The sequence below is a fragment of the Amia ocellicauda genome, chromosome 9 (assembly GCF_036373705.1).
Source record: "Amia ocellicauda isolate fAmiCal2 chromosome 9, fAmiCal2.hap1, whole genome shotgun sequence".
NCBI lineage: Eukaryota > Metazoa > Chordata > Actinopteri > Amiiformes > Amiidae > Amia > Amia ocellicauda.
In genome coordinates, this window is record NC_089858.1 from 6,398,051 (window position 1) to 6,413,772 (window position 15,722).

General features: G+C 35.7%; 1 protein-coding gene across 1 annotated transcript; it reads left to right on the forward strand.

Annotated features, from left to right (window-relative positions):
* The first annotated feature begins 235 nt into the window (after positions 1-235).
* On the forward strand, positions 236-15,437 carry LOC136758467 (uncharacterized). The gene is made up of 4 exons (XM_066712848.1): positions 236-1,104; positions 5,525-5,588; positions 9,399-9,452; positions 10,573-15,437. The coding sequence occupies exons 1-4, from the start codon at positions 1,000-1,002 to the stop codon at positions 10,962-10,964; spliced, it is 615 nt and encodes a 204-aa protein (XP_066568945.1). The 5' UTR covers positions 236-999; the 3' UTR covers positions 10,965-15,437.
* The last annotated feature ends 285 nt before the right edge of the window (positions 15,438-15,722 follow it).

The window sequence follows — 15,722 nt, forward strand, 5'->3', positions numbered from 1 at the left end:
GGCCCAGGTTGCAGAATAACGTTTTTGTTGCATCACAAACTATTTATAGTCATATTTCGGCGTAACGGCTGTCTAACGTTGACAGTTTTCACAACTGCTAATCTCTCTCTCTCTCTCTCTCTCTCTCTCTCTCTCTCTCTCTCTCTCTCGTGGTTTGTTTGCCCTGTTTTGCGCCGCCCTCATACCTTTGTACTTTAAAAGGCGACTCAGATTGAGGGTTATGCAACTGTGACAGAGGGTGCCGGGGGGCAAGCTTAAAAAGGGCTACATCGGCGCACTTTCTTGACTATACGTGGAAGATGCAAGTTTTATAATAGCGAATGCAACCCCTTCCAGTTTTACGGATCAAAAGGTCTGTGTCGAGGCAGTTCAAAGAAGACTCACGTGTGCGTTTAAGAGCGCAGCACATCACTCCCTGATCATTTCCCACATTGTTACTATGTCACAGACTGCGCCTGCGGGACGCATGTTTTCAAAGATACTGTTGCTGCTTAACTGGGACGCAGGCGAAGGGAAGGTCGACACAACACACACTTCCTGCTGTTTTACAGTACGCAACAACGCACGCAACACACTACAGTGACTGTAAATCGACACAACGCGCCGCGCAGCGCTCTCAACCGCAGCGCCACTGCGCGGTGACGTCATCGGCAGCAGCTGCCCGGAGGTTCGCGGCGGTGTGGAGAAATCCCTGCATCATCGTCACCCTGCAGACAGCCTCTCTCCTCACACCCCCACAGCAGCAGCCCGACGACTTGCATGCATATGAACTTTATTTCCAAGCCGACGTGAGCCAATAGGAGGAGGGAAAATCCTGCCGGGACTAACACCCTCACAGAGAAAAAAAAAAGTTTGGGTTGAAGATGCTGAGATAAGATGATGTGTGGGAGACCGTTAATATTAGCAAACGCGGGGATGCGGATGCAGTTTACTCTGTCGAGCTGCCGAGCCTGAGCAACACAACCAGCCCTGGCACTGGCATTGGCATTGGCATTGGGGATGGTGCACAATAATCCCTCCATCAGCCGGAGCCGCGTGTGCATCGCGGGCATGGCCCTGTCTCTCTCCATCATCTTTTTCTTCTTTGGGATCTACGTGTCGCAGGTGAGCTTTCCCGTGAATGTGTCGTTTGGGAACAGTAGAGCTGAGACGGGATGCATAGTATGAAGTGGTGTCCTGGCTGGTTGGGTGGTTTTCTTTGGAGGCAGTGACACATTCATTGTCTGCATGGCACTGTTTTTCAAGTGTGTTTTGCATTAGCGTATGCATGCTGAACAAATTGACAAAACAGCGCAAGATACAAACAAACACAATATCAGGATTTTATTGCAATTCAATCAAAGACTTGGGCAATAGATGCCTTTTTAGCCGCAGTACATGTGTGTAGTTGTGGGGAGAGACTGACGTTTCTCTTCATATTTTCTAAAGGGTGTTGCAATAGTGTTTTATTTTTAGATCTCAGAAATGGCAGTGATGAAGAATTATGAAGTAGGGGGAATATTTGAGTGTATCTTACTTTTACCCTCTTTAACTTTCCTTTCTCGGATGGAGTTCAAAGAGAAGTGCGTTCCTGCTGTATTCAAATACAATATTTTCCCTGATTTATTTCTCTTATTTATAATTCCCTGATTTAAGTTCATTTTTATTTATGACAATTAGTGCTGGTCGATTGCAGTAGGCTAGCGGTTTTTATTATTATTATTATTATTATTATTATTATTATTATTATTACTCAGTTTCTTAGCAGGCACCCTTATCCAGGGTGACTTACAATTATTACATTATATCACATTACTTTTACCCATTTATACAGCTGGGAATTTACTGGAGCAATCTCAGTACAGTACCTTGCTCAAGGGTTTTATGCTTTTTATGCTAAAACAAAATGCATTCAATAGTAGTGTGGCTCAGAGAAGAGATTATTATTATTATTATTATTATTATTATTATTATTATTATTATTATGTTATAATAATAATAATATTATAATTAATAATATTAATAATAATATAATGGTTACTATTAATACTAATGATGATGATGATTATTATTAATAATAATAATAATAATAATAATAATAATACAAATGTAATTTAGTTTTAAATAATTTCAAACGCAGTCGAGCCTTACCTGCTCAATAAAGTTTTGGTTTCTCAGTGTGGACTGTGGCTACACATCAGCGTTGCTACTCTTCATATATATATATATATATATATAATACTAGAAATCAGCGCTGGTGATGCATCCCATAGCTGTACAACAGTGTTATAACACAAATTATCAAATAGGTTGCTTGACTGTTATTACACATGTCATAATTGCATTGATGTAAGTCATCTCAGGCTTTGGTATATTGTACTAATCCACATATTTTATATTTAACACCCAGTAAACTGAGAACAAATAATGGGGCATAGAAAGGAATAATACAGTGGTTTGTTATTTTATTATATATCATATATTATAATTTCTAATTGGCAAGATACAATTACAGCAGGGGTTCGTAAACTGACTCCATGATTAATTCATTTTGCATTATTTAGAGAGAACAACATGGGTGGTCAGATTTTTGCCCAGTGGACTTAAAATGCTGTCTGGTGATCTTTAGGTAGTATATACTTAATTGTGTCCACGTTAAATGGTTGAGTGAGGGGCTATTGTACTCATGTTTGACTAAGCACATGTTTGAGTAATTTAACCATATTTTAATCATTTTGAAACTGGTGACACATCCTACGAAATGAACTAAATTCAATAGGGGGCGTTTGTCACAATTCATAAATCCACCTCCACCCCCTCAGTGATACTGAAAAAGCACGTGGTAAATATCATGTGTGAAATGTAAGGTAATTTTTCAGTTTCTAAAATACTCTTGGGTTTTAGTGCACAGCAGACGATGCACTCGTCCAGTCCCTGTCTGCATCCTAATTCAGTCCCTGCTCCCTTTGGTACACTTCATGTGACATTTTCCTGACATCACAGTGTATATTTGTGAGAGTGAGGGAGTAGGGTACAGGAAGGAGCAATCCTGTACCCAGCAGATGTTGATGTTAATTTCCTGTACACATAATTTAAATTGTTCAGCTTTCAAAGAGAAGCCTTTATCTAACAATAGAACACCACACAAAAACTGATCCCTCATACAGTACCTATAATTGGTGAATTTGGCAGATATATATCAATCTATTTTATTTGCAAATAGATTGATTATTCCTTGTGAATTTGTCTAACATTCAAGTAACCTAATTTCTAGTTATCGTTTTATTATTTGTATGCACATTTGGCTGCAATGTATGTATGAAAGCTGATTTATAAATACAATGTATTCATATTATTTGTATTATTATTAGTTTATTTAACGTAAAAGCAACACTGCTTTTTTCTAAGAGTGTGCACAGCACAACCTACATGCCACATTTACCTGTTATTTTGATGTAGCATCTTGTTTTATTTTATCTATATATTATTGTAATGTTATTTAAATGTTTGTGGGAACTGAAGCATCTGCATTCCCAATTAATCTGTTTCAATACAAGGTTCTTTCGCACTGCAGCTCCTTGTGAAAATACCTGCAGGCTAGTTGTATTCAGAATGTTACTAGTTCAACATCTGTTTCTTTGGAAGCTGAAAGTTTTCAAAAGGTCACGGTGATAATATCATCTGTGCAGAGATAGTGTCAGTGCTAGCAGTGTTTCTGTCATACTGAAGATGACTACTCTTATTTTCTTTCTTTCTGAGTGTGCTTCGCTTCACATTGCCATAGCTTGATATCACTTTCAGTGTTGCTTGCCCCACTGTTTCTATAGGCATACGTCATCAATATTTAATTTGTGCAACGAATCCAAGATCCACAAAGGAAATCATGACAATTGTTTCAAATAGACCAGCAAGCAAAGCAAAAAAAAGTGTTTCCAGACATTTTTTTAATTATAGTGTAAGTGTACAGTTCATGGAATGTTCTCTTTGGTTTTGATGTCTAATGTGCTGGGGCCCGAGTACAATAAGAAATTAATCTAAATTGCCAAGTGCTGCAGCCCACACATCAGTCAAGATGATATATATTCAGAACAGATCTGTTTCATGAAACTGACTCAGTTGGGGATTTGCCAACAGGAGTGCAATTGTAAGGACCCTTCTTCTCTGAATCACCTCCAATTCCCCTCAATATAAACCTGCCTGTTTCAGTTGAATCAGGCCTGGGGTGTTTTTTTAAACCAGGAGTGTGCAACATTTACCTTTTTTTTTGCCACAAAACCCCCCTCGGAACTAAAAGCTCACCTGGCATATTGCATCATGTGCTGATTTAATAGAACATTGGACATCATCATATCAAATATTTATCCTGTGCCACAGTCATCAAGTAAGGTTAAATTACTCCAAATTGAAACAATATCTCTTTTTAAAATCTTCAACATATGGGGCTGCACCTCATTCTATAAATTGCATCCCTCTGTGTTTTGTGAATTAGGCTAGGCTTTGAAACAACCTCTTCAAAAGTAGTAGTTTTGTACATTAGACGGGTAATTTGTGTGGTACTTATTATTAGACAGGATAAGAGAGGATGTAGTTAATGTTAATCTTCAGCTGTTTGGTCATATTGGTGGATTCAGTCGCAGACTAGGAACAGAACATTTACAATAGTCTTCCACTGGGTGGCATTTTTCTTTCTTTTTAATGACATGGTGGTGGAAGAGTGAGCACTAAGCAAACCATTGCTATTTAGCTGTTAGTAAGGTATTTGAAAATTAAATGAAAACCCTTCATTAAATTAAGAAGAATTTCTGGAGAAGAAATTATAAATCCATATATGTACACATTATGAGCCGTGACATTAAAACAACCCCTCACAGAAGCAATGTGAATGTTAAATCTTGCTGCAGTGCCTCCTATTGTACATCTAGATTGCTGTATTTGTAGCAGCTCTATTTTGTGTCTTGGGTTTAGTCGCAGAGGTATGTTCCATCGGTAGAGTTGTTTTATGATATGGTATGACATGGAGTTCTGTATACACAAGTAAGTCAGCATCCAGAAACCTGTTTTTAGTCTGGAACCATACATAGAATAGTTCAGGTGTGACTGGTGATAGTAACGTGGAGGGCCAAGTTTAACAGTGTTGGTGAAAAAATGCTTGTTTGAAAATTAGGGTTTACCAAAACTGTCTTTGAGACGTTTACTCATAAACACCCACAACTGCTTAGTGACCCTTCCAGCTTTGCATTCCACAGGCAGTGTGAAATGGGACATCCCCTTCCATAGAGATAGAGATATTATTGATCATTGCTGACATACAGGTAAAAGTTTTTTTGTTTTTTTTTCTTTCTATCTTGCCAATTTCATATGTCATTATAAGTCTGTAGTCCAATTTCGTATTTTATTACAGGGTTAGCACAAGTCATACTTGTTCCTTCCCGATTGGTGCCTGACAGTTCAAACTAATTTAATGTATTTTTATTTATTTATGTATTTATTTATTTATTTTGTAACATCAAGATGTATTTGTACTCAGTCTTTTCCCTTTCTTTAGCAGGGAAAGTCTAAAGCACCTGCAGCATCCTGTGAAATGCAAAATAGATCCCTGCGACTAGAAGGTAGGTTGATTAATTTGTAAGTGACCTCAAAGACAGAACCCATGCACTGATCAATTTCCCGTGAGGTTTTTCACTGTGTGGAGACCCTACTGTCAAACAAAAACTTTTGCTGTTCATCAACATCTATCTAATATCTAATATCCCTACATAACATATAATGTAAATAAGTTTTCTATAGAATAACATCTTATTAAACCAATGGTGCATTTTTTGTAGGTAGCAATTTGTAGTTATGTCATTTGTAAAGATGAAAGCAAATGCATTACATTTAGTCATTTTCTCCATAGAAATTCAGTTACAAATGAGCGGAAGAACCATAACACCAGCTTCCTCTTGACTGACATGACAAAAAAGAAAGATGGAGTGGGACACTTATGATTTCACAATGCATGCATTAATACCTCATAAAATGTTAGTTGTTTTCCAGCATGTGGGTGTTTTAATCCCTGTGTTTCATGTTCCCACAAAACAAGATAATTGCTCCTATCGTGATATCATAATTCCTCTACTTAATCCTTTAAGAACTTTCCTATGTGTATGCGTTTCTATTTCATCACACACTGAATTGGTCTGCATTTATGTTTATTAACCATTATATTTCGATGGCCTTGGCTTTAAAGGAATGCAATACAGAAAAATAAACTTCCCTTTCTCACAGGTTTAGTTGTAGTTTTAATGTGAAATTCAGGGGGTTCAGGGGTGAACCATTGTAACGCTCAACTATGTTGCAATGTATAACAGTCTTCTGAATTTTTTCCGTAAGGGTGTTCAGTGCAAAGAAAAAAACATGCTGTTTGAAGGGCACAGACAGGAAGTTTGTAGACTAGGAAGTTCACATATCTTGTTTCTTGTTGTGATTCTATAAAAGTACAGTACACAATACATATTATGGTATAGAAATACATACTGCAATGAACAAGACTGAAAAACTTAATTATCAGTAAAACCTGTATTCATTTTTGATGTGTTTGGTCCTTGGAAAGAGAGAGACGAGAAAGGAGTACAAAGGAGAGTCTAAGGAAAAAAGACAAACAGTGGAGGAAACATAAGAGTTTTTGTTAAAGAGTAAACAGACATAGCTGTCCCTGGCCAGTTCTTTTAATTTGATGTTTATTTGAGTGCCCAGAGATGGGTTAGGTTTTTGTTTGTTTGTTTTTGTCAATAAATACACACCCCAGTGTTTACAACTATATTTGGTAGTGCGAGTTTTCAGATTTTTGACCATACAGGGAAGCTGATCCATCACAAAGTATATTTGAGATACAGAACACAATATATGAGGTCTTACATCCTAGATTGTAAAAGCTGATGAGTGCAGACAAGATGTTAAGTCAAAGTTAAGAGCTAAGGGAAAGGGAGCATAGGGGAAATCAAAATAAACAATACAAGTGCAAGTAATGCAAAGGCAAGCATATGACAAAACGTTGTATAAGTGTAATCTTGCAGGAGAAAGAATGACTAAATTATTATATAAGCACAGAGAAATAAATTAAGTTTAACAAGGTACATTTGCACCCACTCTATCTATCCACCTAGAGGAAATCCGGGGATCAGGGAAACTGAACCCAAGACCCAAAATGGGAGAATCCAGTGAAAAAGACTAATTCTATGTGACTCACAGATATGTTGTATTTTCTTGTTTACATATTTCACTCTTCTATAAAAAAATGTTGCTAATTTTTGATTTGTGAACATCTGATATTCTAGTCTTTAAATGCGTGAGCAGGGCTACTTTGAAACATACTTGAAGGAACACTGTTTAAACATCATGACATACGGTAATGCTGGCATTGATTGACTCCCTACGGAGGCGACTGTTGAGGACCCCCATAAAGGGCCGTGCTCTGTGTCGTGCCGCGGCCATTAATCCCTGTGCATCCTTCACTCTCCCATGTTGCTCAGCTGTAGCTGTTCGGTTGTATTGTCACCATGTACTTTCATTTAAAACTAAACAAAAGAGTGCAGTATGCCACAGTGGTTAAGGTATGAGGTTACTGGTGAAGCACCATCAGTCATACCTTTTCCCGTAAGTCTCAGAACAACGTCAGCATCTGTGCTTACAAGTGGCCTATGCATTTCCTTTATGCAAGGTTCACAGACAGAGCCTAATACTGACGCACTCTTTCTTCTTTTTATTTTTTTAATTTTTTTTTTTTTTTTAACTAAAACCGAAAGACATAATCAGTATCTGATCTTTAAATTTAAGCTGAAGAACAGGTTACATTTTCCTAGTAAAGCTATTGTTATGTTTTACTCCTGGAACTCACTTACCACTGAAAGTGTCAGGTAGGGATTAGGAGACCAGACTGTCAAATGGGGGGTTAAAGGAGGTAGAGGATTATGACAATATGAGCTACAGCAGTCCTAACTTTTCTACTTTTTCCACTTTAGGCATCTTATGATTTAATACTTTTTTTTTTAATTAGGAGGCTAGGGATATTTGTTTCTCCTTTTAAGGTCTACAGTTGCTGAGTTTTCATGCACTATTTATAGGAGTGCTCTGGAATGTGGAAACAGATAGCACATTTAACTTATCTTTAAAAAACAAATAATAATTGAAAACAGCCCTGAGTATTCAACATGTATGTTGGTCTATTACAGTCTTACTTCAGCTATAGATAGATGTAGTAGGAAAATGTTTCTGTATTACATCATATATAAAAGATAATCAATACATTAAAAATGTCAGAGCTGTCTTCAGTCTTATACTGAAATGACTCACAATGTGTATGCTATACCGTCAATGCAAATGGTAAAGTTGTTATATCAGTTCCAATTAACAGACAATCTTGTATATTTTTATCACCAGAATTAAACCTTATTTTAATAATTTATTTGACACTTTTTCTTGTGAAGTGATTCAAATAAAGAATGCCATAGAAAAACACAAATGCTTGCATCACACTTTAATTTTGAGTCATAAGGCAAAGACGACAATAATTCTGATTGTGTGGACTTGGACCTAGTCATTAAAACATTTGTACAATAATTTCCCCCATGGTGTGCCCGTGGGATTTATGAGCGTATTTCACTTTTCAAATTAAATGTAGCATATGTATGGGACACACCTTTTTTATTTTTATACATGATGGAAATAATTAATATACAGTGGTTATATATAGCTATGGCAGACAATAACAAACATGTGCTCATGTAGGAGTTAGAATAAAACTCAATAGCGTTTTAATACAACAGTTAAGTTTAGAAGATATATGTATACTGATCAGGCAGGAATTTACATGTCAGAGATGCGGGTTCCATTACATGTATATGTGTGGGTGTGTGTTTAAAAAGGATCAGATTTACATTCCTCACCTTTAACCCTATATATATAAAAACATAAGGATTGTGTAATTATGGTAGAAATGTGCAATCCTTATGTTTTTCATATGCCACTATCCCCCCCCTTTTTGTATATTTAAAGTAAATGTGATATAATTTCAATATATTTTAGTCTGTTATCCATATATTTATTTTATATGTTTAAAATATATTGTAGTAATTGACCTCTCTCTATAATTGTGAACTATAAAATCAATATATAGAACCATTAAATAACTACCAATAATGCAAATACAGACCTTACCTTTTTTTTGTAGTAATTTATGACACTGATGTTGATCCTTTTTTTGGTAATTATATTCTTTGATTGTACATTGCCTGCAGTGTAGCTCTTATATTCAAATAAATAGATAAACCCCTAATAACACGGCCTCAATGTTGTTACATTCACTTGTGTCTTCTTTAGAAGGCAGACAAGATTAAAAATGATCAGAAAACACTTTCTCATTGTGCTGTTTACATCTGCAGGTGCCTACTTGAGTCAGTTCTTCAGAAACTCCAACACATCCCTGTTCTTTGAAGGTTAGTACAACATGCTCTTTAACTTGGTGTATTCATGACTCATCAGTTGTTTGAATGTTGTTGTTGTTGTTGAGTGTACAACATATTCAGCATCTTAACAGGTTAGTCCACATAGAGCCTTAATTTTATGATTGCCAGCAGCAGGTAAACAAATGTTTGTTTTTAAGCTCTAATTCTGCTTTAAAAAGATTATTTCTGATGCTTTTAAATGCTTGAATAGAGGCGGTGCTTCACAACCATTGGATTGGGTAGGGTGTTCCAAACCTTGAATGCAATACTCAAAATGTGGTTAAATTAAGTCAATGTCACTGGAACATTGACTTAATTTAATGCACAGGTGACCACTTGATATATCTGGTACACAATGTATTTTAAGAAATGCAGTGCATAACAATATTTTAGGCCTCTAGGACATTTTCATTGTGCTTATTATCCTCTCTCTGAATTTGGGACAATGGAGGGTTGAGGAGGTGGTGTTTGTGTGTTTGTTACTGAGTGAGTTCTTGTAATGACTGGAATGCACATGTACCTCAAAACTCTTACAGTTCGTATTTCTTTCAATTTTATCTCTGCATACATATGAAAAGACAAAGCCACTACCGGTTTAATATCAATTTAATCATATGAAACCACAGACAAACATAATAACTTCCGAGACTTTAAGGGTTTTTTTGTTTTTTGTATTTTTTGTTTGTTTTGTTTTTACAACTGTTTCTAACCCTGTTTACCAGAACTTCCTGTAATAATAATTCTGTAGAAATGTTTACAGGCTGAGTTGACATTACTGAGTTCCACCCTTTTCTGCAAAGATTGCCCAGTGGTTACTAGGCATTGTAATTGATAAGGTGAAGCACAACACTGCTGTACCTGATGACAGCTGATTAGGTCAGACTGATGAGTTGATGAAGGCTAGAGGTGCTGCAAGGTGCAAAGTCAGTAATATGTAAAAGTGTTTCTTCTTCTTCCTCCTGAAAACACAAAATGTTCAAGTTGCTCCTTAGTAGCTAAAGTGTTTTTTGGTCTTCAGCGGATAACCAAACAATCTAAATGGCTGCCAAAAAGCTGCCAACAACTTTCTGCCTTCCTAAGAACTGATCGTGATCTTTCCTTTTCCCTTCAGGGATACCAGGGGGAGGCCAATACATAAACTGGAAAGAAGTGGAAAGTATCCATAATAATCTTCAAGATGATAAAACGGTGTTGATTCCAGAAAACGGGTATTACCTATTGTTTCTCCAGGTGACTTTTAAAGTATTTCAGAACAGCTGTATCGACCTGTATGCCATTTTGGATATTGAACACAAAAACGATGATGTTCAGATGTATTCAGCCACTTACAAAACCCTTTGCTCACCCGTGAACAACAACACGATGGACGCCATGTTAAATCACCCTGTTGTAGCATGGATGCAAGTAGGAGATAAAGTCCGAGTGCAAGCCAGTCCGATGCAGTCTGTGGATTTTCAGGCTCGTCCCAGAACGACTTTCCTCACTGCGTTTAAGTATGCCTAATAATAATACTACAGGATGGAAACGCCAGTATTTGCTGTTGGGGTAAAATAATATCTTTAATTTTTGCAACTAAGCTACAACCTCTGGATGCAGTATTTTTGTTTTGTTTGTTTTTGATTTTTGCAAACACATAGGGCTATACATTTGTTTCCTTTAATACAGTGCTGGGCTCTTAGGAGCTTTGAAGTTCCAGAAATTAAGGTAGGATGCTAAGCCATAACTAAACATGAACATCATGAATAGCACACTTTTGATGACCCAAAAACAAAAACTTTGTCTGGAAAGGGATTCAATTTATCATGTATAATTAAATAATTATATGTTTGTTTAATCTATCAGTGACTGAACATGTGATATAAAAGTCTCCTGGTATTAATTAATTGAAAATGAACAGGGGGCAGGTTTTCTGTCCTTTTAACATAGTATTAGTCATGATTTAAAGTCTTCTTAATCAGGTCAAATTCCAAATGCCAGAATGGGATACAAAGAAATTCACTTTTGTATGCCCAATATTCCCACGTTTTTTAAATGTTGTTTTTGTATATCCTGTATTTACTTAAGTTTATACAAATATGTGATGCTGTCTTAAGAGGTACATGTTACACGTACAAAAGTATATTTTCAAACAAACATGGGATACCACAGCCAATTGTAAAACTGAACTAAATTACAATATTGGATATATTTCAATTATGTTTCTTTTCAGTTGCCATATGATGTGTAGACAGACTGAGAAAAAAACTGTCAGAACATATGAGGTGTGGCCTGAGATGTGAAAGCGTGACACCTTATATTTTAATTGTAAAGCAAAACTGGTTGGTGAAAAACATGCTGTAAATCTTTGCTTTTATTATAAAATAATCTAAAGAAGTTTTTTTTAATGAATTAAGATGACCATGCTTTTGAAAAATATGTGTATTCTTAATTAATGTATTTATTGGTGCATCCTGCAGTAAGTGAGAAATTGGGCAATTGCATGCCCGCTGGGGAAATTGACAGCAATAGATCCAATTTCTGATGTAAAAGTATGCCTTGTTCCTTATTTATTGATGTGAAAATGTAGCCCCTGCATTTAAATTGCTGAAATAGAATTTTATACTGATTTTATTCAATTTTTTATATTGACCATTTTTTAATGGGACACGGTTATTGAACTTTATAGATCAGAAGCTGTTTCCAGCTCCCCTTATTAAGGGCAAGGTAGAATCAAGGTTATATAATTTTCATTTTAAATACATGTAAATGAGATTCAGGTATTTGTAAATGCACTTATAGTGGAAATCTGGAATGAATGTAGTTTGTTAGGTAGGGTGCTAATGTTGTATAGATGCTGTAGAGCTTATAGAGACACTATCAGAAGTGCTGGTTCGCTTCATGACTGATATTATTATGCTTTTAGCTTTGCTGTCATTTATTTGTGAAAGCAGTGCTAGAGCATTGCTTTTGCATCTTGCTATTTTGATTCACACCAGCTTTTGACAACCATAATAATTTACCTGCTGCAGTTTTTGGTACTGAAATTTGGTTCTGAAATTATTACATTGCAACATATACATCCAGTCACTGTTGTTTCAGATAGTTTTAATATGGTTTTCTGTTGTAGCCTGTTACGCTTCAGTTATGAAAGACACCCTCCTTAGGCAGAACACTGAAATATTTTTGAAACAAAGACCTATTTGTAGTGCTTTTTTCACCAGTTTACTTGTGACTGATATCTGAAGAGTTTAACAGCAGATACAACAACCACAATAATACATATTTCACACCTTTTTTCTATCCTCATCAATACCTCTTTGGAAAAGGGCTTTTTCTTTTTTTTTGTGACTGTAATAAGGAATTGCCATAAATTTGAAAAACATGTTCTCCTGTATGTGGGTTATAGTAGACCCTGTTGTATTGTAAAACACCACATTAGAAGAATGTACTCCTTTGTGCTTTGTGCTTTTGATTGATTCAAAAAAGATAACGTGTTGTGATGAAACAAGGATTTTAATAACTTAATTGTATCTCTAGCTTTGGTTCAGGAAGCAACGTCTGATTTTCCATAGACTGCTGCCTTTTGCTTTTGCTACAAGAAGTGGATTCAGATATCAGCAGCTTGCACTGACTTATTGTGAGAAAATAATCTTTCTAGTCCTCTAAATTGCTGCTAGACACATGTACAAAATTATGTTATACAATTATTTTCTGTTGACAGAATGATTGTGTTTGTTCAACACAGATTGTAAATAACTTTTTGCTGGCTCTTGCGCAAGGTTCACAGAAAAGAAATGAAAGTCATTTAAAATCAGTTGCATGTTACTCTCTGTCGGTAAAAGGCATAAATGTACTCTGCCAGATTTAAAGACTGACAAGGAAATGCTTGTTTGTTGCATTTTACATTACATTTAACACATGACATTACGTAACTTTATTGTTATCTGGTAGCATTCTCTTTAGAAGAATAAGGACTAGGGGATTGTGATATAGATAGGTTCACAGGTTAGATTAAGTTAGAGCATTCAGAAGGTAGTTCAAGATAAATACTAACTTATATATATCACCATTAGCCTATATCGATCCACTGCTGGATGAAGGCCTCCCCAAAATCCACTTGCTTTGGTCTCCAGTTTCTCTTTTCCATGTCAAGCCTGCAGAGTTTATAATTTCACTTGTGTTCATTGCAACCTTTTCTTTTTCTTTACTGCTGTCATCACTACTATATAGGGTTTTGTAGAATTCTTCCACTCTTCTGAAAATATAATCTCTATTTTTGATTGTTGTGCCGTCATAATTTTTCAAGGCAATTATTTGATTCTTTCCTATTCAGAGGCATTGCTTTGTATTTTTGATGTTCCCATTATATTCAATGGTTTCCTCAATTATGTTGTTGTTAAACTTTCTTACATATTAAGCAATACATTTCCTTATGGTTTTGCACAGCTTAATGTAATTAATTTGTAATCCATTAGTTTGATTTGGGCTCTTTACTGTATTTTATTTGTCTTTTCTTCATACGTTCTCTTGTTTATTGAGAGATATTTTTATCTTCTTGTGATGTGCTAGTTCCTCCAAATTCCAAATTCTTGCAGTTTTCCTGGTATTGATTTCCATGGTGTAATATTTTAACACATAACACATTTGAGAAAGATTGTCCGTGTGTATCTAGCATGTTGCCTTGTAATCACTATGGTTTAATTCAGGAGAAAGATACATAATTTATTGCTAAAGCAAATTTTCAGACTCCAGTAAAGGCAGAAAGGTAATCTGAAAATAATCACCAAAGAAAATACTGAATACTTGTATACCAAGTGTGGTTCAGTTCCATTGTAGTTAATAAATGGGAGACTTATAAGAGGTTCGAATCAGTAAAATATACAAAAGAGTTCAGTATGAAAAGTATTTTGTACACAGATTAAACTTCTAACCTGTCTATGGTACAGGAGCATGGCTGTCCCAAAGCAGGACAACTTTCAGGGAGTTCATGCTGTCATTACATTCTACATTCAACACGTCGTGTATTCTGTGTTTAACAAAATGTGGGCCTTAATTTTTTCCCTTTGAACTTCCTCACATCTAAGTGTCTTCCTTATCCTTCCATTGTAGAATGACTACCACAGTTACTAACAAAAAACACAGCCAAAAGGACATTTCACCACACAAGCACATGAGTTGTCCTTTTGTAAACGCTGATTGAATGTTTAATGATACCTATATGTGTAATGAGATCACAACTCTGTAACTACTGTTACAGATGTTCCTTTAATGATATCTTAAGAAATATTGATTGTTTTTGCATATTCTCCTGACAAGGAGGCCCCACACTCCAAAGCCTACAAGATTGTAATGAGATCAATTTGGTCATTCCTGAATTTGGATGGATGGTCAGCCTGTACACCAGCTGTAAGGATATACTCTCTACAAACCAACACCAGCTGCTTTTCATGTCTATCTGCTCTGAAATTTACTCTTCTCTAATTTTGTCTTTTCTCTGTTGTCCTATTATAATGTATTTTTAGTGAAGTAAGACTTTACGACGTAAGAATGTTGAAACTGCTCTGATAGTCTGTACTCCGTGCAGTAATAGTTATGTAGGGCTCTTCATTGTCTCTCATTTACACACTGCAGACACAAAGAAATGAAGCTGTTACTCTCATAGAAGATAAAACTGCTGCCATTGGCTTTTTTATGTTTTGAATGTTAATGTACAATTTCATTGTATTTGTTCAGTTACTGTTATTTATGGATCTGAAGACACAGATTAAAAGTTGTTCCAAGCTTTATTTTTTTTATCTTTTACATTTTTGTACCCATTTGGCCAAGCTTTTTCGAAAGAAATGAATGCAAATGACAATGCATTTTGTAGCCTTGGAGAAATGCAATATGACTGCAATGTAAAGCAACTGTTGATCTGAACCAGGCAGTAAGCTACTTCCTCTGTGTCTTCACTATTCTTATTCATGAAAATGCTTTGAAATAAATGGATAAATATCACCTCTCATCTCTTCTTTCTGTAAACTAGTGACTCTGATATTTGATAGATATGGTGCCCTCAGGGTTTAACTCAAATTTTGCAATGCATGCTTGAGCTGAATGGAAAACTACATCTGATGTAGCATTTTACCTGGTTTTAAGGAATTGATAATTTACCGATGGATGTAAAAATGTTTTGACCATTTTCCTTAGCAGCAACAAAACTTCTATTGGCTGAATGTTTCTTGCCTTTGTCCCCAGAATGTAATTATTAAATGTCAAATATCTACCTAGTGGAAACTAGTT

Bases quoted from the DNA above. Each gene is read 5' to 3' on its own strand.
- LOC136758467 (XM_066712848.1), top strand. From the start codon at position 1,000: ATGGTGCACAATAATCCCTCCATCAGCCGGAGCCGCGTGTGCATCGCG. The intron at 1,105-5,524 runs GTGAGCTTTCCC...CCCTTTCTTTAG, and splicing joins TTGGGATCTACGTGTCGCAG to CAGGGAAAGTCTAAAGCACC. The intron at 5,589-9,398 runs GTAGGTTGATTA...TTACATCTGCAG, and splicing joins TAGATCCCTGCGACTAGAAG to GTGCCTACTTGAGTCAGTTC.